Below are 19,132 nucleotides of genomic sequence, written 5' to 3' on the forward strand. Positions count from 1 at the left end.
TTTACTACATGTGTATGTAGATCTCAGTGGAATGTAGAAGTACTACTTTTGTTTTTAAACTTTATATAAGCAGCACCATTACTCTATACATAAGTCATAAAGATATACTCCTACGTTTCCTTCTGAAAATTTTCAAATTTTGCTTTTTACATTTACACCTTTATTCAGTGAAGAACTGATTTTTGCATATGTTTTGAAGTAAAGAACCGATTTTTGTTTCATTCATACGGATGACCATTATCCAGGTGCCTGTTTACTGATTAGTCCAGTGTCCAATATCAGGTTTCCGATTATGCATGGTTTGATTCTTGGTTCTCTGCTCTATTCCATTGGTCTGCTTATCTCAGCTTTTATACCAAATTATCCTGCATACTGTGTTTTATTAGAACAGATCTTCATTTCAGGTGTGAGGTACCCATCCCTCATTCTCCCACTCGAGTATGGATATCCTTGGTTCTTTGATCTCCCACAGCTTTAGAAGCAGTTTGTCAAACTATAAGAAGTCCTGATAAGAGTTTTAATGGAATTGTGTTGAATTTATAGAATAATTTGGAGGAAATTAACATCTTTTTGACATTGAGTACTCCTGTTTCCGAATATGGCATATTTCTCCTTATATTCATGTTTAGTGCTTTATAATTTTATGTAGTATTGTACATCTTTTGTTAGATTTATTTCTTGGTGTTACTTTTGAAGCTATTGAAAATACTGCCTTTTTCTAATTATACTTTGTTTATTACTGATGTCTAGAAATGTAACTAATTTTTGTGCATTGATATTATATTCAGCCATCTTGCTAAACTCTTGTTAATTTCGATAAATTGTCTATCCTTTTGGGGGTCTGTGAACACAATCACCATTGATGCATAATGACTTTTTTTGTCTTTTCCTTGTAATTCTTATACTTTTGTTCTGTTCTGTCTACACTGGTCAGTACCTCCAGAGCAGTGTTGTTAGAAGTGTTGATAACTGGCCCCTATGTGTCAGTCCTGATTTTAAAGAGAATGATTCTGTCATTTCACCATGAAGTGTGATTTTTGGTGGTGTTGTGTTAGTAGATGCCTTTATTAGGTTAAGAAGGTTCCTGTCTGTCCCTGATTTTCAAAGTTTTTATCATCTCTACTTTAGATCTAGACTTCAGTAACAGATGAGAGGATTTGGAGTCCCTCTCTGAGTTGACACATAGAGTTTCCTTTCATCAAGTCCAGAAACCTGTGCAGAATGTGAACCATAAACCCATGAGGAGGCATAATTTTTCCCAAGTAGGACACATCTCGGTTTCCACTGGGATCTTTTCAACTTCCATAGCCTCAGCATTCTATTTCTCAGTGGAAAGAACTGGGGAGAGAGACCAAGAGCATTGAGTTCATTCAGCCTGTGACCATATTCCAGAAAGATCCCAAGTAACCTGAAGCCTGTCTAGAACAGTGTTTATCATCCCTGGGTCACTTGGGGAGATACCTAACCATTCGACCAGTCTGACCTTTACTTTCTTCCTTAGGAAATTACATTCCCATCACAGCCAAGTTGATGTATGGAAAAACTGCTTTACATGTTTATATGTGTCTGCACATATACGGTTTCTTTATATGTTTATAAAGAAATGTGTGTATGATTTCTTTATATGTTTTATATACTAACTTTCAGTATTATGAAAATTGCTATCGCTATAGTGGGCATCTATGTTCATAAAACTTGTCAAATGATTGAGTCCTTAGAACAGTTTTATTTTCTTAGATAATTGTTTACTGAACTATAGTTGGTATACACTATTATGCTAGTTTCAGGTGTACTACATAGTGATTTGACATTTGCGTACATTATGAAATGATTACCACAATAAGTCTGGTAACCATCTGTCCCCATAGAAAGTTATTACAATATTACTGACCATATTCCTCTTGCTGTATGTTACATCCCCATGGCTTATTTAGTTTATAACAGGAGGTTTATACCTCTTCATAAAATAATTTTTGAATAAGTAGTATGGTCACATGGTTCAAAATTCAAAAGGTACACACGAAAAATTTTTCTCCCATCAGTTTCTCTCCACAGAAGCCGTGTTACCAATTTGTTGTGTATTCTTCCAAAGATACTCTATGCATATGCAGACCAATATTTATATATATACACATTCATTTTTTGATCCTCTTTTTACCCAAATGGTAGTGTAGGGAAATGGGACTTGACAATCCCAATAGTAATTGAGTCCACAGGCAAAGACTTAAATGCTGTTGTGCTGTGTTGGAGTCCAGCCAAAGCCTGTGCAACACACCACTTTATGCAGTCAAGTTTTAAGTCACGTGTCATATGGACAATTGGAATTTTACAGGTACTTTTGCAAATGTAGAAAATTTATCTAGTTAAATTAAGAAAGGGAAACTTATCTGACTGACATGTTCTCTTTTGCAATTAGTTTGATAGCAAATCTGGAGTATTTTAATTTAAAAACAGAAGCACAGTTTTTGAAATGTTTATAGAAATAAGTGAACGTCAGCCTTAATAGACTTCCACAGTAGACCTCAGTCTATATATTGTTTCATTCCTTGCTTTTTCACTTAATATTTATGAACATATTAAAGCGCTTGATACATACTGCCAAATTCTTTCCTTTCAATCATACATTTTAATATTTGAGGACTTACTATACACCAGGCCTCTTGGTAGGTGCTTGGTGGGCAATGCATTGGTGGGCAGTGCATTGGTGAGCAATGTTGTCATGGCCCCAGCCAGTGTGGAGCCGATAGTCTAGGCTACTGGAGAGACAGACGTTAACCAGAGTCCCACTGTATGCGTACATATATATATGTGTGTGAATAACTGTAAGCATGGTGACTGTTAGAGGGGAAAAGGACAGGGGGCTGTGAGAGCACAAAACAAGGGTCCCAATCTCATCCGATGACTCAGAGAAGACCCCTCTGAGGAATTACCTGGTCTGAGATCTGAAAGTGTCGGTAGGAATTAACTAAATATATTGGGGAAGCATCAGCGTGAAGGACTGGGTAGCATTTCAGGCTAGTAACTAAAGAACAACAAATTTAAACAATAACTAGGAGTCATTACACATATTAAACTTGCCCCCCAAATACATAAAACTCGACACCAAACTGGATGTGGAAAAATATAGTCATTCCTTTGAGGACACAATTTGGCATTATTTATTAAGAATCATAAAACGTCCATATTCAAAAGTTCTACATCTGTCAATTATCCTTTCACCTGTGGGAGGAAACCGAGTATCCAAACCAAAATGGATTTAAACCCAGTGGTGGATAACTTATAGACGCCTCCCTCTGTGCAGGCATCTGAGCCCACACTTCTGAGCAGGAAACACTGTACGAAGTTCAGCGGCCTTCTGGTCTGTAGAGTCAGTGAGTGGTCAGCCCCTGCGTGTGACTTGCCCCCCTTTACGTTACGAAGCTGGTAAAGGTGTTCCACTGCAGAATCTGCTCTCGTCCTCTTTACTACAATCATGAAGCTAAAAGTAGGAAACAAAAATTTAAAGCGATGGTTTCTCCTCAGATAAAGGTGCTATTTCTGAATCTCCATGCAACCTTTAAAAAGAATCCTCCGAAGTTACATCTTATTAAATGTAAATCCTTGTTGGCAAGTTAGGAAATCATGCCCATGTAGCGTTTAGAACTCTGAAAAGCAATCGGAGTTAACTGATTCATCAGAAATCAGACTGATTTCAGATGTAAATGAAATACTCTCTTCTTTCAGATTTCAATAGACAGGTATGAATAGAGACCCTTAAAATGTGCCAAAATAGAAAGAATTGGAAGCACAATAAAAATCGGGAGATCTCTTGAGTGTTTGGGCTGTCTCATTTTACCTTCTCTCTTGTGAAAGTGATTATCTTCATTAAGTCCTGGGATTCAAAAACGTTTTAATTTGACCAATACTTAAGTTTTTAAAAAATAAGTGTTTCCAGGGCCAGAGGAAAATTTCTGCTAACCCATCTCTGGTAATTATTAGGGAACATTTTTTTTCTTCACTTACATTCATTCTTTTTGAGAGTTAACCAAAAGAATTCCCTTTGAACAGAAGCTGTTATATGATTGCCACATAGCAACAATGCATTTCTTAAGGTGTTTTAAAAATGGGAAATCACATTTTATACAACGTTCTGTAACACAGTTTCAGGATTAAAAGTGAGTGTGTATGTGAGAGAGAGATTGTTGCTAGGCTCCAAAAATACTTTCCTCAAAATAAAGGTAAAGACCTACTTGAGTTTAACATAGAACTAAGTATATAAAAGCCTGAAATACCTGAGGAAGTGAAAATAAAGGTAGAAAAGAGCTTTCTTTTGAGAAAATAGGTGGTGAGGAATTGGCCAACCACAACTGCAGACGCTGGCCCTGGGCTGTTTCTCATTCAGAAGGTCCCGCCCCCTTTCCTGGCCTCCCCTCCCCCAGAGTCCAATCAAAGTATTAGCCTACAGGTTTGGAAACAACAGCAGCTTGAGTTGAAGAGTTTTTTTTCTTTCTTTCTTTCTTTCCCTTTCTTTCTTGTGTTTAAATGCAGGAACTAGAGAAGTCTTTGGCTAACTGGACTCAGAACTTGAAAGAACTTCACACTATGAAGACCGACCTAACCCAGCACATTCTTGTGGAGGACGTGGTGGTTTTGAAAGAGCAAATAGAGCATTTGCACAGACAATGGGAGGACCTCTGCTTAAGAGTAAGTTAGTTAACTGCAGGGCACGGCTGTTCTTAAGTTTATTGAAATGTCTCCAAAGGCCAGACAAAGTAGAAAGAAGCTTAATTTCATTGAACCGGGAGGCCCTTTTCAGTGGGAGCCCAGGCCGGCCGCTGCTCCTTTAGAAGGCGGCAACATTGTTTAACAGATTTGACCCTTTGTTTCTCCAGCGCTCAATGCTGGAACTTTGCACACTTTTAATGAGCTTTTTTAAAAATCACCTTAAGTGGTGGGGGAGGGGAGGAATGCCGTCCTGAGCAGCTGCGTGCACTCTGCCCTCTGTCTTGTATGGATGACAAGTACCGGTCATTGTCTTAGAATCAGGACTTCAGCAAAGAGGTCTCGGCTGGCCTTAAAAGCAGTATCTCTGCAGTATCTGTTCTGGGCCCAACAAACAGTGGGAGATGTACTTAGTGCCAGGCTTGGGGTCATTATATCTGAGAACTCTGCATTCGCATGCAATCCAGTGTTTATTTCAAGTAGCTGGCTTTGAAAACTCTGGAAGAAATGATCAGCTGCTACACTTAGTATCTCAGCAGATCACTTCTACTTATTAAGAACTGGATTGTGGTTAAGGTGACAGGATCAAGATGGAATTAAAGGGTTCAAATAGATCTTTGTTTTAAGAACAATTTAATTCTAAGAAAAGTAAAGTCCTCGATCTCATTTTTGTGAATTAAGAAGAGATGTACTTAAAAGTTGAAATTCACAGGTTTGAATGCATTTTAATAAAATAAAAATGTTTTCCTTCTTTGTTTTAGTATTTAATATTCACCATATACCCATAATTTTAAACGTCCTTTTAGAATTTTTATTCAAATTTTATATAAAAGAAAATATTTAGAATATGTGAAAGGTATTCCAAAAGTTAAGGAAAAAGCAGACTGGAACCCAGATGTTCCCAATTGTTACCATTATGAAGCCAATCAGAATGACCTGTGCAAAATGCCAGGCTTTTAAAAAGCTGAGATAAATAGATGCTCTGAAAAACAGAAACACAAAACTTGGTGTTTTAGGAATAGTTTTTTGAGCCTTCTTAACACATTTGGTGGGTGGATGTACAAGCATTAGATATTTTTTTGCCTCACTCTGAAAAGAGCAGAGGGTTGTTTTTGTTTTGTTTTTTGTACATAGCAAAAAAATCTCCAGGAGTTCAACCTTGGTTTCCCCATTTATAAAGTGGGATATTAAAAGTTAACCGAAACAACTCTTAGCTACCCCTTTTATCTCTAAAATTCTAAAGATTTCTAAGACCTGGGAATACCTTTGTACATTTGGAGAGGCTGATTTGCATTCTTTGAATTTATATTTATTTAAGTAATAAAGTTGAACCCTGTAAGGAGGAAGCGCCTTTGCTGACGTTAGCTTATGCGTAACAGAGCATTGGGTGTTTGGGGATCAGCCTGCTCACTGCAGACCAGCATTTGATTCCATTTCCATGGTTTCCCTCCAAAGCCATAGTGCATATTGGGAAGGTGGATTAAATGAGTGATGCGTATTGTTTTTTTATTTTATTTTGTTTTTGAAATTACCAGTAAGACATTTAAATGACTTTAATTTTCATGATCCATTTGCATTACAAATGTTAGATTTGTGATCAAGATGGTAGTTTTTAAATTAAATAGGCAGGACGTTGGCCTTAAGTAAGAATAAGGACTTGATCATTTTTAAAAAGGAAAGGATTGGGGTCATAAAGTTATAAGTTAGCATGTAGCAAGCAGTAAATAAATGCATACTGAAAGAATAAGGAACAGAAGAAATTTGGGTGATGCCTAAAACGCACTCATCTAACCTCCATGTTTCTAACTTTTAATATACCTCGGTAATAATAGATATATATCGGATAATACTGAAACCTTTTGGTCATTTACACTAAAGGTACAGTCTTCTGTTGTTACTGTCATTGTTGTTGCTTTTTATGGCATTTATCAAAGGTGTAAGGAACTTCTGTTGAAATTAAACCCTAGGTCTTTAAAAGGCAAAAACATAATAATTTAAGTCTATAGGACCTCTGATTAAAATGAATGAAATTCATAGTCCTTTTGATGGGGAGAAGGGAAGAGAAACTCCTTCCTTCCTTCCTTCCTGCACCCAGCTGCCAAATGCATTTTCATTTCCAGGTGGCTGTACGCAAACAGGAGATAGAAGACAGACTCAATTCATGGATTGTGTTCAATGAAAAGAATAAAGAGCTGTGTGCATGGCTGGTGCAGATGGAAAACAAAGTTCTCCAGACAGCAGATATTAGTATTGAAGAAATGATTGAAAAGCTTCAGAAGGTAAGCAGGAGTCCCCAGATGGGGACGGTTATGACCACCACGGTATCCTCTGCCTTCCTCACTCCTAGGCTCAGAGCTGTATGGTGTCGTAGGCCCGTTTCCAATGAGATGGGAAAGATGGGCATGGTGCTGTATACCGAGGGGGGTTGCTTTCTCTTGGTTAGGAAGTCTGGCCAGACAAGGGGCTCGTGTCCCCTTAAGCTTCAATCCATATCCCAGGTGAGTTACGGTTTCTCTAGTTGCGTTGTTAAGGAGCTCCCCTGGCCAAAGGAGAAAGACCAACAGCAGTGGGGCTCATAATTGTGAAAAGGTCACTGATTCCCACAGGGAAAGGGAGAAAGAGCCTTCTGGCCACGGTCACCCCAAATGCCGCTCAGTTAGCCCTCAGGAAAACTCTTGCTGATATACTAGGCTAATTTAGTTAGACTCAGTAGTCCTCCGCTCCGAAGTAGCTTAGGTTAGAAGAACTCTGTGAGGGAAACCAGGGCTTTTGAATTAAGAAAGTAACTACCGCCTTATATATCACACATGCGCTGAACGGGCGTTGTTTGACTTTTTAGCTGCTCTCCGAAGAGTTGCATTAACAGGTGTGAGAAGTGTTTTTATTTTTTAAGAAATTTCAAGAGGCACAACTGTGTGTTTGTAGCTGGCAAAGAAGTGAATTTTCGATAGTGATTCCGGCTTTGTGTTTTGGTGCCCTATGCCAGGACTGCATGGAAGAAATAAATTTGTTTAGTGAAAACAAGTTACAGTTAAAACAAATGGGCGACCGGTTGATCAAGGCCAGCAACAAGACAAGAGCAGCTGAGATCGATGACAAGCTCAACAAAATTAATGACCGTTGGCAACATCTTTTTGATGTCATTGGATCAAGGTAAGAAGTGGCCTAAAAATGGATTCCTACTCCCTAGGTACAGTGGTTACTTCACAGATCTAGAAACTGAGCCCCATCTTCCTCTAAGGTAACCCAGAAATTTTATAAACTTACAGATAAAGGCAAAGCTTGGTAAAAATGGAAATTCTTATTTCAACATTATAGGAAGATTATATTTTAGTATACCTCACTTGAATTTTTTTTTCTTTAGCTTAAATGTTCACATGACTTAGACTAGGTTTAAATGAGAGTTGTTCCTTGAGGAGGTATTATTTAGCAGTTCTCACACTGCCTTAGGACTTGCGTGTCCCCCAGATGAAATCATGCCTGCCTGCTCCTGCCTGTGTGTGACAGGTGCAGGTAGGTCAGGGCATAGGCCTGATTTCTAGGTGCTGCTTCTGGAGGTCCCCGACTGCCCCCCACGCCCCCATCACCACCACCACGGGGACTGGGCACACTCAGGCAAGGCAAGGCTTCTCTGCAGGTTTGCCGGGTGTGCCAGGTCCCCAGCGGGCATCTGGTCCTAAGGTGTGGACTAAGGAGGCACAGCTGTGACTATAAATCAAGGCTATCCAGTGCTTGTCAGAAACAAGGCTGATCATTTTATCTCCCCTCACAAAATAACGATGACAGTGCCACTCAGACTTTTAAATGTCTTCCATCTTCAAATTCTCTGTCCAAAGACGGACCCTGACCAAAGTATTTTTCAGTTGTAACCTGGCACACAGAGAGCAGTCACTTAGCTTTGGGGCCGTTCATGCGGCTTTGTTTCCACTGGCCGAGCGAGTCTTTTACATAACAGAGTGCTTGGAAATTTTGAACACATATATAACGTGGACTATACAGGCGAATCCTGCAAGGTAAACGAAGACTCAGGGAGTACTGAAAATAAAATACTCTTAATAATTTGGCATTTCCTTTGCCTCATTTTTTACTGTAAACCATGAATGAACCTAGTTCCATCAGCAGATGCACCAGGCTAAGTGCTATGAGAATTACAGACCAGGAAGTAAGATGAGTCAGTTACATTAATGGAAGCAGACATGTGGGCAGGTGTAAAGCCAAGTGGTCTGAGAGCTCAAACCTCATCTTCCTGGAGTGGGGGTGGGGATTGGGAGGGGCCTGATAGAAGAGTAGTGTCCCCAGATGGTCCTGAATGAGGGGTTGGGATTCCAGCGCTACTGGTGGCAGAAGGGGGAGAAACATATTCTGTGAGCAAAGAGGTACAGGGTAGTGCAGAGTAGAAACTGTCCAGGAAATGATAAGCTCCACTGGCTCAAGTGCAGGAGATGAAGCTTTTAGAAAGGTAGGTTGAGGCTAAGTCTTAGAAGAGCTTAAATCTCAACTGAAGACTTGTCCTCCTAAATAAAGTTTGAGTCTTTCACAGTTTTTTTAGAAGGGAGGGTCTGTCGAAGATAAATATTAGGGTGATTTGGCTGGCAGCACAAGCTGGGCTGAGTTCAACTTCTGTCTACTGCCAGTTGGGGGAAAAAAAAATCTATGGAAATCCATGATGGTAACCCAAGCAAGGATTAAGAGCACAGATTTTGAGCCAGTCCTGACTTTACCTGACTTCCACTTACCATGGAAACGTGTAGTGATTTAACCTCTCTAAGCCTCAGTTTCTAAATCTGCAAAATGTGTCTCACAGCACTGATTACATCAGAGGCCGCTGTGGGGATGAATGACACATGTCTCGCATTTGGCCTGGGACCAGCATGTGGGAGCCAGTATTTATTGAGGGGTTATTATCATTGTCTCTCCCTAAGAAGACTTTAAGACTAAGTAACATGTTTTTTGAGTGGAAGAGGATTCCCTCGCTTAGATCTAGTCATGAGAGGTCTTTCTTCCATGAGAACAATGTCTTTGACTATCTTATTTCCAGTGCTTAGACCAGTGCTTCAGATATTTGTTGGAATGAATGAATGTTCCAGGACATAAGATTGTCCTCATTTCTGTTGGGTAAATTGTGTCTGGTATGTCTTTGTCGTCATTGTCTTTATCTCCAAAGTCTTCTTGGGCACCTGGCACTAATCAAGAGTATGAGGACATGGGCTTCCCTGGTGGCGCAGTGGTTGAGAGTCCGCCTGCCGATGCAGGGGACACGGGTTCGTGCCCCGGTCCGGGAAGATCCCACATGCCGCGGAGCAGCTGGGCCCGTGAGCCATGGCCGCTGAGCCTGCGCATCCCGAGCCTGTGCTCCACAACGGGAGAGGCCACAACAGTGAGAGGCCCGCGTACCGCAAAAACAAACAAACAAACAAAAAGTTGGGGATGGTGTTCAGAAGTTCAAGACCTCAATAAATCAGATTTAATTCACTGGAAAAAAAAAATGAAAAAAGACCTGTTGTTTTGGGTTCATCCTCAGCAAAATAGAGGTAAATTTCAAAAGAATTGATAAGACATGGAGGACAAGGTTACTTAAATGCACATTAAATTTACTGATCATTTCAGGTAGTAGGCTCCGTTATTTGGTGGATAGGGGAAGAACCAGTGTTTATTTTTTTAAGGGCCAGGCTCATATATATTATTTCATTTCATCCTTGCAGCAACCCTGCAAGGTCAGTCTTCTCCATTTTACAGAGAAGGACGCCGCAGCTCAGAGAGGGTAAATAACTGAGCCAAGGGCAGAAGCAATTCTGCACATGGTGGCACGGAGCCAAGGTAATTCTGTCCCCCTGCTCCATGCATCAGAAGAGCACTTGGCTCCTTTGAGACTTTTAAAGGTGGTTTAGGTCTTCCCTGGTGGCGCAGTGGTTAAGAATCCGCCTGCTAATGCAGGGGACACAGGTTCGAGCCCTGGTCCGGGAAGATCCCACATGCCGCGGAGCAACTAAGCCCGTGCACCACAACTACTGAGCCTGCGCTCTAGAGCCCGCGAGCCACAACTACAGATGCCTGCGAGCCACAACTGCTGAGCCTGCGCTCTAGAGCATGCGAGCCACAACTACTGAGCCCATGTGCTGCAACCAGTGAAGCCCGCGCACCTAGAGCCCGTGCTCCACAACAAGAGAAACCACTGCAATGAGAAGCCCGTGCACCACAGCGAAGAGTAGCCCCTGCTCGCCGCAACTAGAGAAAGCCCACGCACAGCAAGAAAGACCCAACGCAGCCAAAAATTAATTAATTAATTTTTTGGGAAAATGTGGTTTAGCAGAATTTTTCTAAAATCTAGTACTCAATACAGACTTTACTGTCTACTCTAGAACAGTGGTTCTCAAACTTAAACATTCATCAGAATCCCTGGAGGGCTCCTGAGAACATGGATGGCTGGACCCCATCTCCAGAGCTTCTGATTCCGTAGGACTGGGTTGGGCCAAGAATGTGCATTTCTAACAAGTGCCCAGGTGTTGCCAATAGTGCTAGGGCAAGCAGCAGTATGAGGTGACACAGTGGACTTGCCACGTACGGTAACCCAAGTCTTGCAACCTCTGTAAGCCTGTCTCCTTGTTGATAAACTATGGACAAGATTCTGGATGAAAAAGTACCAGGACAACGATGGGTCTGTCCATACACACGCATGCCAGCCTCCGGTGCAGTGCAGTATGGCTGTGTGATAGGGGAGGAGAGGGAGGGTGCTTAGACCCAAACCACTGTTTTTCCTCTGCTTATAAAGTATTTTTCAGCTTCTGTAAAAATCCTTAAAGAATCTAAAGGACACATCTCCTGAAATAACCAGACGGTCAAGGGGACTGGGGTGCCTAAGTCAGTCTTAATGCTAATTTCCTCACATAAGGTCACATGAGGCCCTGATGTGGGCACTAAAATGCAGAGAACTGGCTCTCCATCAGAATTGCCCCAGGAGCTTTTAGCATTCCTCATGGGCCCTTGGGCAGCTTCTTGCATTTGTGACATCTGAACTCTTATAAAACATGCTATTAATTTCTTCCACAGAAAGGCCATTTGAAGCACTACATATTTTTTGGTGAATGGTGTGATTATTATAGAACCCAATCTGATTTGATGACAAATATTAATTATATCCTATGTTTATTGACAGATTAAATGAAGAGTTAACTTTTTTTAAAGGCCGTTTCCTATATTAACTTTATTTTTTAATTAATTTTTATTGGGAGTATAGTTGCTTTACAATGTTGTATTAGTTTCTCCTGTACAGCAAAATGAATCAGCCGTACATATACATATATCCCCTCTTTTTTGGGAGAGTTAACTTTTTTTTTAATTGTAACTGTTGCCTCCTCCTCTTGCCCATGTTTTCTTAGATAATATCTTTGAAAAGTGACGCAGCAAAACCTGAATGCAGGAGAGATGACTAAAGTACAGAAGTCGTTTTTCAGAACGACCGATATGTGTGATCCGTGTTTTGGAGGCAGCTAGGTTACCTATTAATAAGAACAGTTTAGGCACAGGATGTCGGGTGATGGACCAAAGGATGCAAAGTTGACCTGCTTCAGCCAGCACAGACTAAAGCTCTGAAAAGAGGGTCCCCGGCCATCAACAGGACTGATGCCAAAGAAAGCCTCAGCTCGACACATAACCTCACTTATACGTACCTTTGATTTCAAAATCCCAGGAGTTGAACTCCTTAAAGATTCATCTCCTTTTGTTTCCCAGAACCCCCTCCGCATTTCATTAATCAAAGCCTTCACCTTGCCCGGTGAAGCAGGGATCCTGTGTCCTCAGTGAGTGACTGTCTGGTTGTTCAACTTGGTGGAGCCTCTTCAGAGACATGGGGTTGGGGGGCTCTTTTTAAAGACTGTTTCTAGCAGCTTGTGAGGATGATCTGGTCAAAGCTTTCAGTGCCTAAAAGAGATGAGACAACTGAATGGAAAGACATATCTGTTGGTGTTGGCATCATCGGTGATTTTAATTTTCTTTTTATCTGCATTTACTAAATGTTCATTATGGAAAAAGGAACACGGGAACTCTTTTTTTTCTTCTTAAAAAATGTCATGAATGTTGTTACCTTTCTCCTAATTTCTCTTTGGTGGTAGCATCATTTAATAGACTTGGCATCCTTAAGCCAGTGTTATGAAGGAGGGACACACTCAGATGTACTACCTTATGGTCCCTTCCTGTTTAGACTAGATAGCTCTCTTGCTATCAGAAAGATCAAGTCCGTGAAAAAACTTTTTAACTAAGCATAAGTTTCACATTTTATCTACCAATGTGAAAAGCCCACCTGCTTTATAATAGTAGCAATTAAAATGTTGTCATTTAAGCTCAGCAGTTATTACCATGGCAACTGTGTGTTAAGATTGTTTTTCCATCCCTTGAAGAATGGGCAGAGAGATGTGTGCCTTTTTAAGCTGATACGTTTTTCATTGCTTTCCTTTTATCTGTATTTTCTCAAGGTTACTTTGGATAGACCAAACAATGCCGCTAGTCATAAAGTTGACTTGCTCTGGTCTTAGCAGGTTGCCTGATCCAGTGGGACTAGAAGCACTTAGAGATTGGTCGCACAGGGAGAGCCAGATGTGAGGTGGGCCTCCCCACTTTCCTTTTTCCTTCCCATCACAAGTCCCATCGTTCCACCTCTGGAGCAGGTGGCTCTTGCTCCCGGGCCCTGCAGAAATGCCTTCCTGAGGGTCGGGGAGCTTCTCCAAGGAGACAGCAGCCCTCACAGGGTCAATGAGCAGTCAGGAGCCTGGTGTCCAGCATCAGGCAGGTCCAGCGTACTGAGCCTTGGAGGAGCACCAGGGACAGCCAAGCGTGTGGACAGAAGTTAGATGCTGCCTTTGGGGAGAACTATTTCCAAATCTTTATACCTAATTTCACTGGTCTAAAATGTGCTTAGTGTGTTTCAAGGTGGGGATGTAATAATGGCTAAATGTTGGGCTTTGGGGGCCCATGAGAAATTATTGATATCATTGAGTCTCCAAATAAGGCTGAGACTGAGCCTGAAAGGGGCTTGGACACAAACCAAGGGTGCTTCCCTAAGCAGAGCCCCTCAGGGTCGTGTAGAGAAGGACGGGTAGGGAGGTAGAGGAATTTTCAGGTACTCAAATTATGGTAAAACCTAGGAGGGACTAGCAAGAAAAACTGCAAAATTTCTTCCTCTGCAAAGTGTTGAACTCCATCTGTACTACAAGATAGAATTATTATTATTATTATTACTATTATTATTGCAAAAAAGCAAAGAAATGGACTAAATAAACTCTCTGCCCCTCCCAAGCCAGGATGCACAGGACTGAAAAGGCAGGGCAGAAAACCTCCTGGGGAAATTTCTTCTTTAGGAGGAAGCCATTCCTGTTGGACTCGGGGCTTCAGATTTCACCATTGCTTTTAAACCTGAAACAGAGACATTTAATTTGATGAGAACAGAAATCCTCGTTTCTGTGCCCCAAATCTTAAGTGTTTCTTCCCTGCGTTTATAGCACTTCATAAATAACCCATAGCTAAGATAACACTGGGATTTTCTTCCCCCAGCCTTGCAATCCTGCAGCGTCAGAACAAAGACTGTGTGTGTGTAAGAGAGGCAAGGGCTAGAGATATTTGTTTATTGGAAGGAAGAAAACTGAGATTAAAAATTGCAGTTAGCGGAGAAGCAGGTCTCTTCCCTGCCTACCCTCACTGCTCCGTAGCGGCGAGCGAGCCGTGCCCGCGGGAGCCTGCGGGAGGGCGGCCTGTGCAAGATGCTGAACCAGTGAATGGAGAGGCCGCCGGGCGGGGGAGGGGCCGCCTTGTCCCTGGGAGGTGGAGGTGCAGCCGGGAACTTGGAGGTTTCGCTCAACCTAAGGAATGATTTGTTTCTCATCAACAGTAAGTGCTATTTTGGTGATCAGTCCTACATCTGGGAGCAGCGGCTGCTGTCCCTGTGTGTCTCGTTTTCTCGCGCTCTCGTGTTGGTTACAATAGAAATTACCGATGAGATGGTGGCTGCGGAGTGTGTGTGCTCGGCCATCGGGGGATGGGTTCTTTCCCAGTGTCAGCATGCGTGTGGTGTCTGCAGCCAGCCTTTGACAAGCAGGGGAGAGAAGTGATTATGCTGTGTGGAAAATGAAAGTCCTCTGGCGACATAAATGCTTCAAAGAGGCGATTAGCTCAAATGTATTGTAATGTCCGTGCCCTCAAATCAGGGCTTCAAGATCGTGGAGTAATTGATTATCTTACTACAAAGATGTTTAGTCATTTACAAAGATGCAATTGTGCAGAATTTGCACAGTGTTTTTAGCAACTGACAGCTGCCCACAGGTCTGAGTATCTGTTTGTTTCAATACAAATGCAGATACTCAACCATCTCAGTTTTCCTTTTTAAGTTATGCTGTCCACATGGGCCTGGGAATTTTTTTAACTTACGCTGGTCCAGGGCCTTAATAATTTAACTGTAGACCCTTTAGCATGGAGAGAATAGGAATGAAATGTAAACTCTTCCATATACATGAATTTGATATTTAAAGCCTCCCTCACACACTGTAAGACTTAGGCCTGAATCATGAAGTGATATTAACCTGGCCTGATTTTTGTTTTGGAGAGGGAAGAGGGTTCATAAGTATTAAATTCCCATCCATCGCTAGATGAAGATAAAGGAAAAACTTTATTCACCTTGATTATTTTCTGTATTTCTACCCGCGAGCCCCACAAAAGAACTTCTTATTTGTATGCTCTTTGTCAAACTCCTGATTTTGTTTGGTATCATATAAAAATGTTTTCGTTTTATTCGGGTCTTTCAATAGTCCATACATGTGAAAAACTTCCTCTTTGCGCCTAAATATCTTGGTTTTCCAGTCCTCAGAACTGGAATTCAGCTCAGGGAATCATGCTTATTTTTTCTGCAGAAATATGGATTTGTTGAAATATATGTGTGATTAGTATTAGTCAAGCACACCTGGATGAAGCATGGGCCAGTACAGAGATGGTGAGCTACTTAAGCTGCCTGGGTGGTTGATGTAATGCAGAATTGTGCCTGCTTCCCTGTAACAACAGTCTGGTTTCTGAATGGATTTCCTTGTTCCCAATATTAACTCGAGATTTAAAATTTTCCAAGAGCAATATTAATAACAAGGCCTAACTAGGAGGTCGGTTGCCTGGGTTGGCAAATGACGTGTACTTCCTGACCTGGGAAAGGTGTTGATTAGGTAATTAGATTAGTGTCTGCACAGTCGATATAGACTCAGCAGTACCTCTGATGGTTCCCAGGGTAAGTCGTAACATGATTATCTGAGGAACAACATTTATTTATGCCACTGTGCATTTGGGGATGTTTCACCTTCAGTCGGAGGTTGGGACATAGAAGCACGTTAAGTCCTGACTGGATGAATGTTTTGTAGCTTCTTTTCTTTCCCTCCCACCCTTCCTCTTTTTTTGCCCTAAGTGTGCGTGCGATGCGTATGCTTGTTTTAAAATGTAACATGACCACCTCTTTTATGAAAAAGACAAATTTGAGGGCATGTGTGAATGTCACTTGTTAATTCAGAAGGTGTTTATTGAGCACCTCCTATAATATTATAATGTCTAAATTAGATCGAAATTAGATCATGACCTCTGGGAATAAGTTATCTTCAAATCCTCAGGATCTGCACAGGACCCAAGGCAAAGTGAGTGGTTAAATGTTTATTGAAAGGAAATCATGGAGGGGCAAAGTGGGCACCCAAAATGCCACACTTGTTGAATCGGCTTCTACCCGCCAGTGTGTCCTAGAGCTGTGAGTCTAGACTCCTGATCATATTCCCTGACAGCGCTGGAAACCATCCTGTACCCACCCCACCATATGTGCCCATTATCATGTGCAGGTTTATATAGGATACCACAAGAAAAGTGTTTAAGAACAGTAGCTCCGGCCAGACTGCCCGGGTTGGAATCCTTCCTCTGCCATTGACTGGTCATGTTACTATGGTAAATTATTTAATCTCATTGCCTCAGTTACCTCATCTGTCAAATGGGGATGTTATTAGACTGATCTCACAGCATCGTTGTAAGGATTAGATGAGTTGCTAACTTATATATAAAGCACAGTAGGCCTGGCACATAAAGACGTCGGCATGTTCTGTAGACGTTCCATTTTAGAATTAAAGTTTGTGAATTTTAAAGCATACCCAATGTAGAAATTTTAAAAGAATGGGATAACAATAGAAAGTCTAATATTTTCTTCCCACACCCCATTGGTTTGGACACCAATGGGCTTGAGCCCCACATTTGGGACGCCACTGGCCTGGAGTACCATAGTTCTGGGGAAGCCAAGCTAATTATTCATCCACCTTCTCCATACTCCCCCCTCTGCTTATTGCACACCTCACCCCTCGGGATTAACAGGATTCAGGATCACTGCATCTCAGTATTTTTGCACCCAGGTTATTTTATTACTTGTTAGCTCTCTTCATTTAAAAAGTTGTGTTCTAGCCCTCTTCTTTCAAAATAAAGAGGCTGAGAGCCTTATGATGGACTAGGGTCGGGCGCTGGATGAAGCAGTGGGGGCTGCCATTCTGGGAGGAGAGAGGAGGAAGGATGGGGAAGCAGGAAGCAGGAGGGCTGTGCAGAGGCTGCTGGCCTGAGTGCCTCTCCCCACCTACAGGAAGCTCTCAGGGCGGAGCTTCTCCAGCCAGAGCCTCCCAGGAGGGTAGCCCCTTGCAAACTGCATGCAAGACTTGGTCCCATGGGGCCTGGGGTTCCCAGCTGCTCTGGCATTGTGTGGAGTGTTCCTTCTGTTCCCTGGGCAGTCAGGGTGACAAGACATTGGGGTGAGGAGGGTATAACTTGAAAGCCAGGGGAACAAAGGAAGTATCTAGGTTACAGCTGCATCCAGGCCTGGCCCTGGATTCTGTTACTTCCTTTTTAATAAATCATCTTGTGGCTTTGAAGGAAACTTCTTCTGATATTTGCAGTAAGAATGTAATTTGGAAAATATACCATCTTAAAATCATTACAGCCACAATTTCTGGACACTTATCTCTGTCAGACCCTGTGCCAAATTCCTTTCATGCATGTATATCTCATCCTGCTCTCAGCCACCCAGCGAAGGAAGGTACCACTGTTGATGCCGTTTGACAGATGAGATTAAATAGAGCCAGGATTCATACCCAGACCCTGACCACAAAGAGTGTGCTCTTCATCACCAGGCTCCATGGCCTCGTTCCAAGCTTGCCTACCTCATGGCACTGTTGAGGATAAAATATTTATAAAAGGACTATGTGAGGGCCAATACCGTGTAAATCAGGCATTATTGTAGCAGCGTGTGATCCCAGCCAGCAGTAATAAGAACTCGTATTACAGTGAGTGCTCACTTTATGCCAAAGGCTTTACATGCATCCTCTGGTTTCTGTCTCAGAACCCCCTACAAGGTGGATAATTTGAAGATTAACAAGGAAACTGGGAATCAGGAACATTAGGTATCTTGCCGGGTACACAGCTTATAGATGGTACAATGGGGCTTAGATCTGGGTCTGCTCACCTCCAGAGCTCTGGCCTGAATGTCGCCCAGATGCTATCACCTCCCTGAAGCTGGAGGGACCTGAGAGGCCTGCTAGACATGAGGGGCTGAGGTAGAAGGATTTTCTCTAAATTATAAAGCTAATTGGAAATAGAGCTGGAGCTAGAAGTCATTCCCCAAGGTTGATCTGGTTGATAGTAGGGTGCAAAAGGATAATAGTAAAAATTAAAAATACACACAACTCTCTGGTTTACTTTTTTTTTTAACATCTTTATTGGAGTATAATTGCCTTACAATGGTGTGTTAGTTTCTGCTTTATAACAAAGTGAATCAGTTATACATATACATATGTCCCCATATCTCTTCCCTCTTGCATCTCCCTCCCTCCCACCCTCCCTATCCCACCCCTCTAGGTGGTCACAAACCACCTATGATCTCCCTATGCTATGTGGCTGCTTCCCACTAGCTATCTATTTTACGTTTGGTATTGTATATATGTCCATGCCACTCTCTCACTTTGTCACAGCTTACCCTTCCCCCTCCCCATATCCTCAAGTCCATGCTCTAGTAGGTCTGTGTCCTTATTCCTGTCTTACCCCTAGGTTCTTCATGACCTTTTTTTTTTTTCTTAGATTCCATATATATGTGTTAGCATACGGTATTTGTTTTTCTCTTTCCTACTTACTTCACTCTGTAGGACAGACTCTAGGTCCATCCACCTCACTACAAATAACTCAATTTTGTTTCTTTTTATGGCTGAGTAATATTCCATTGTATATATGTGCCACATCTTCTTTATCCATTCATCTGTTGATGGACACTTAGGTTGCTTCCATGTCCTGGCTATTGTAAATAGAGCCGCAATGAACATTTTTGTACATGACTCTTTTTGAATTATGGTTTTCTCAGGGTATATGCCCAGTAGTGGGATTGCTGAGTCATATGGTAGTT

The 19,132-nt window shown here is 41.8% G+C and overlaps 1 protein-coding gene across 3 annotated transcripts in view; it reads left to right on the top strand.

Annotated features, from left to right (window-relative positions):
- Positions 1 to 19,132, top strand: part of SYNE2 (spectrin repeat containing nuclear envelope protein 2) — a 271,795-nt gene that overhangs the window by 222,795 nt on the left and 29,868 nt on the right. For all 3 annotated transcript variants that reach the window (XM_030855184.2, XM_030855186.2, XM_030855185.2), the window contains exons 96-98: positions 4,528 to 4,683; positions 6,822 to 6,980; positions 7,688 to 7,854. In XM_030855184.2, the coding sequence (XP_030711044.2) occupies positions 4,528 to 4,683; positions 6,822 to 6,980; positions 7,688 to 7,854 (482 nt within the window). The remainder of the gene's footprint in view (positions 1 to 4,527; positions 4,684 to 6,821; positions 6,981 to 7,687; positions 7,855 to 19,132) is intronic.

This window comes from Globicephala melas, chromosome 2 (assembly GCF_963455315.2).
Source record: "Globicephala melas chromosome 2, mGloMel1.2, whole genome shotgun sequence".
In the NCBI taxonomy this organism is placed as follows: Eukaryota; Metazoa; Chordata; class Mammalia; order Artiodactyla; family Delphinidae; genus Globicephala; species Globicephala melas.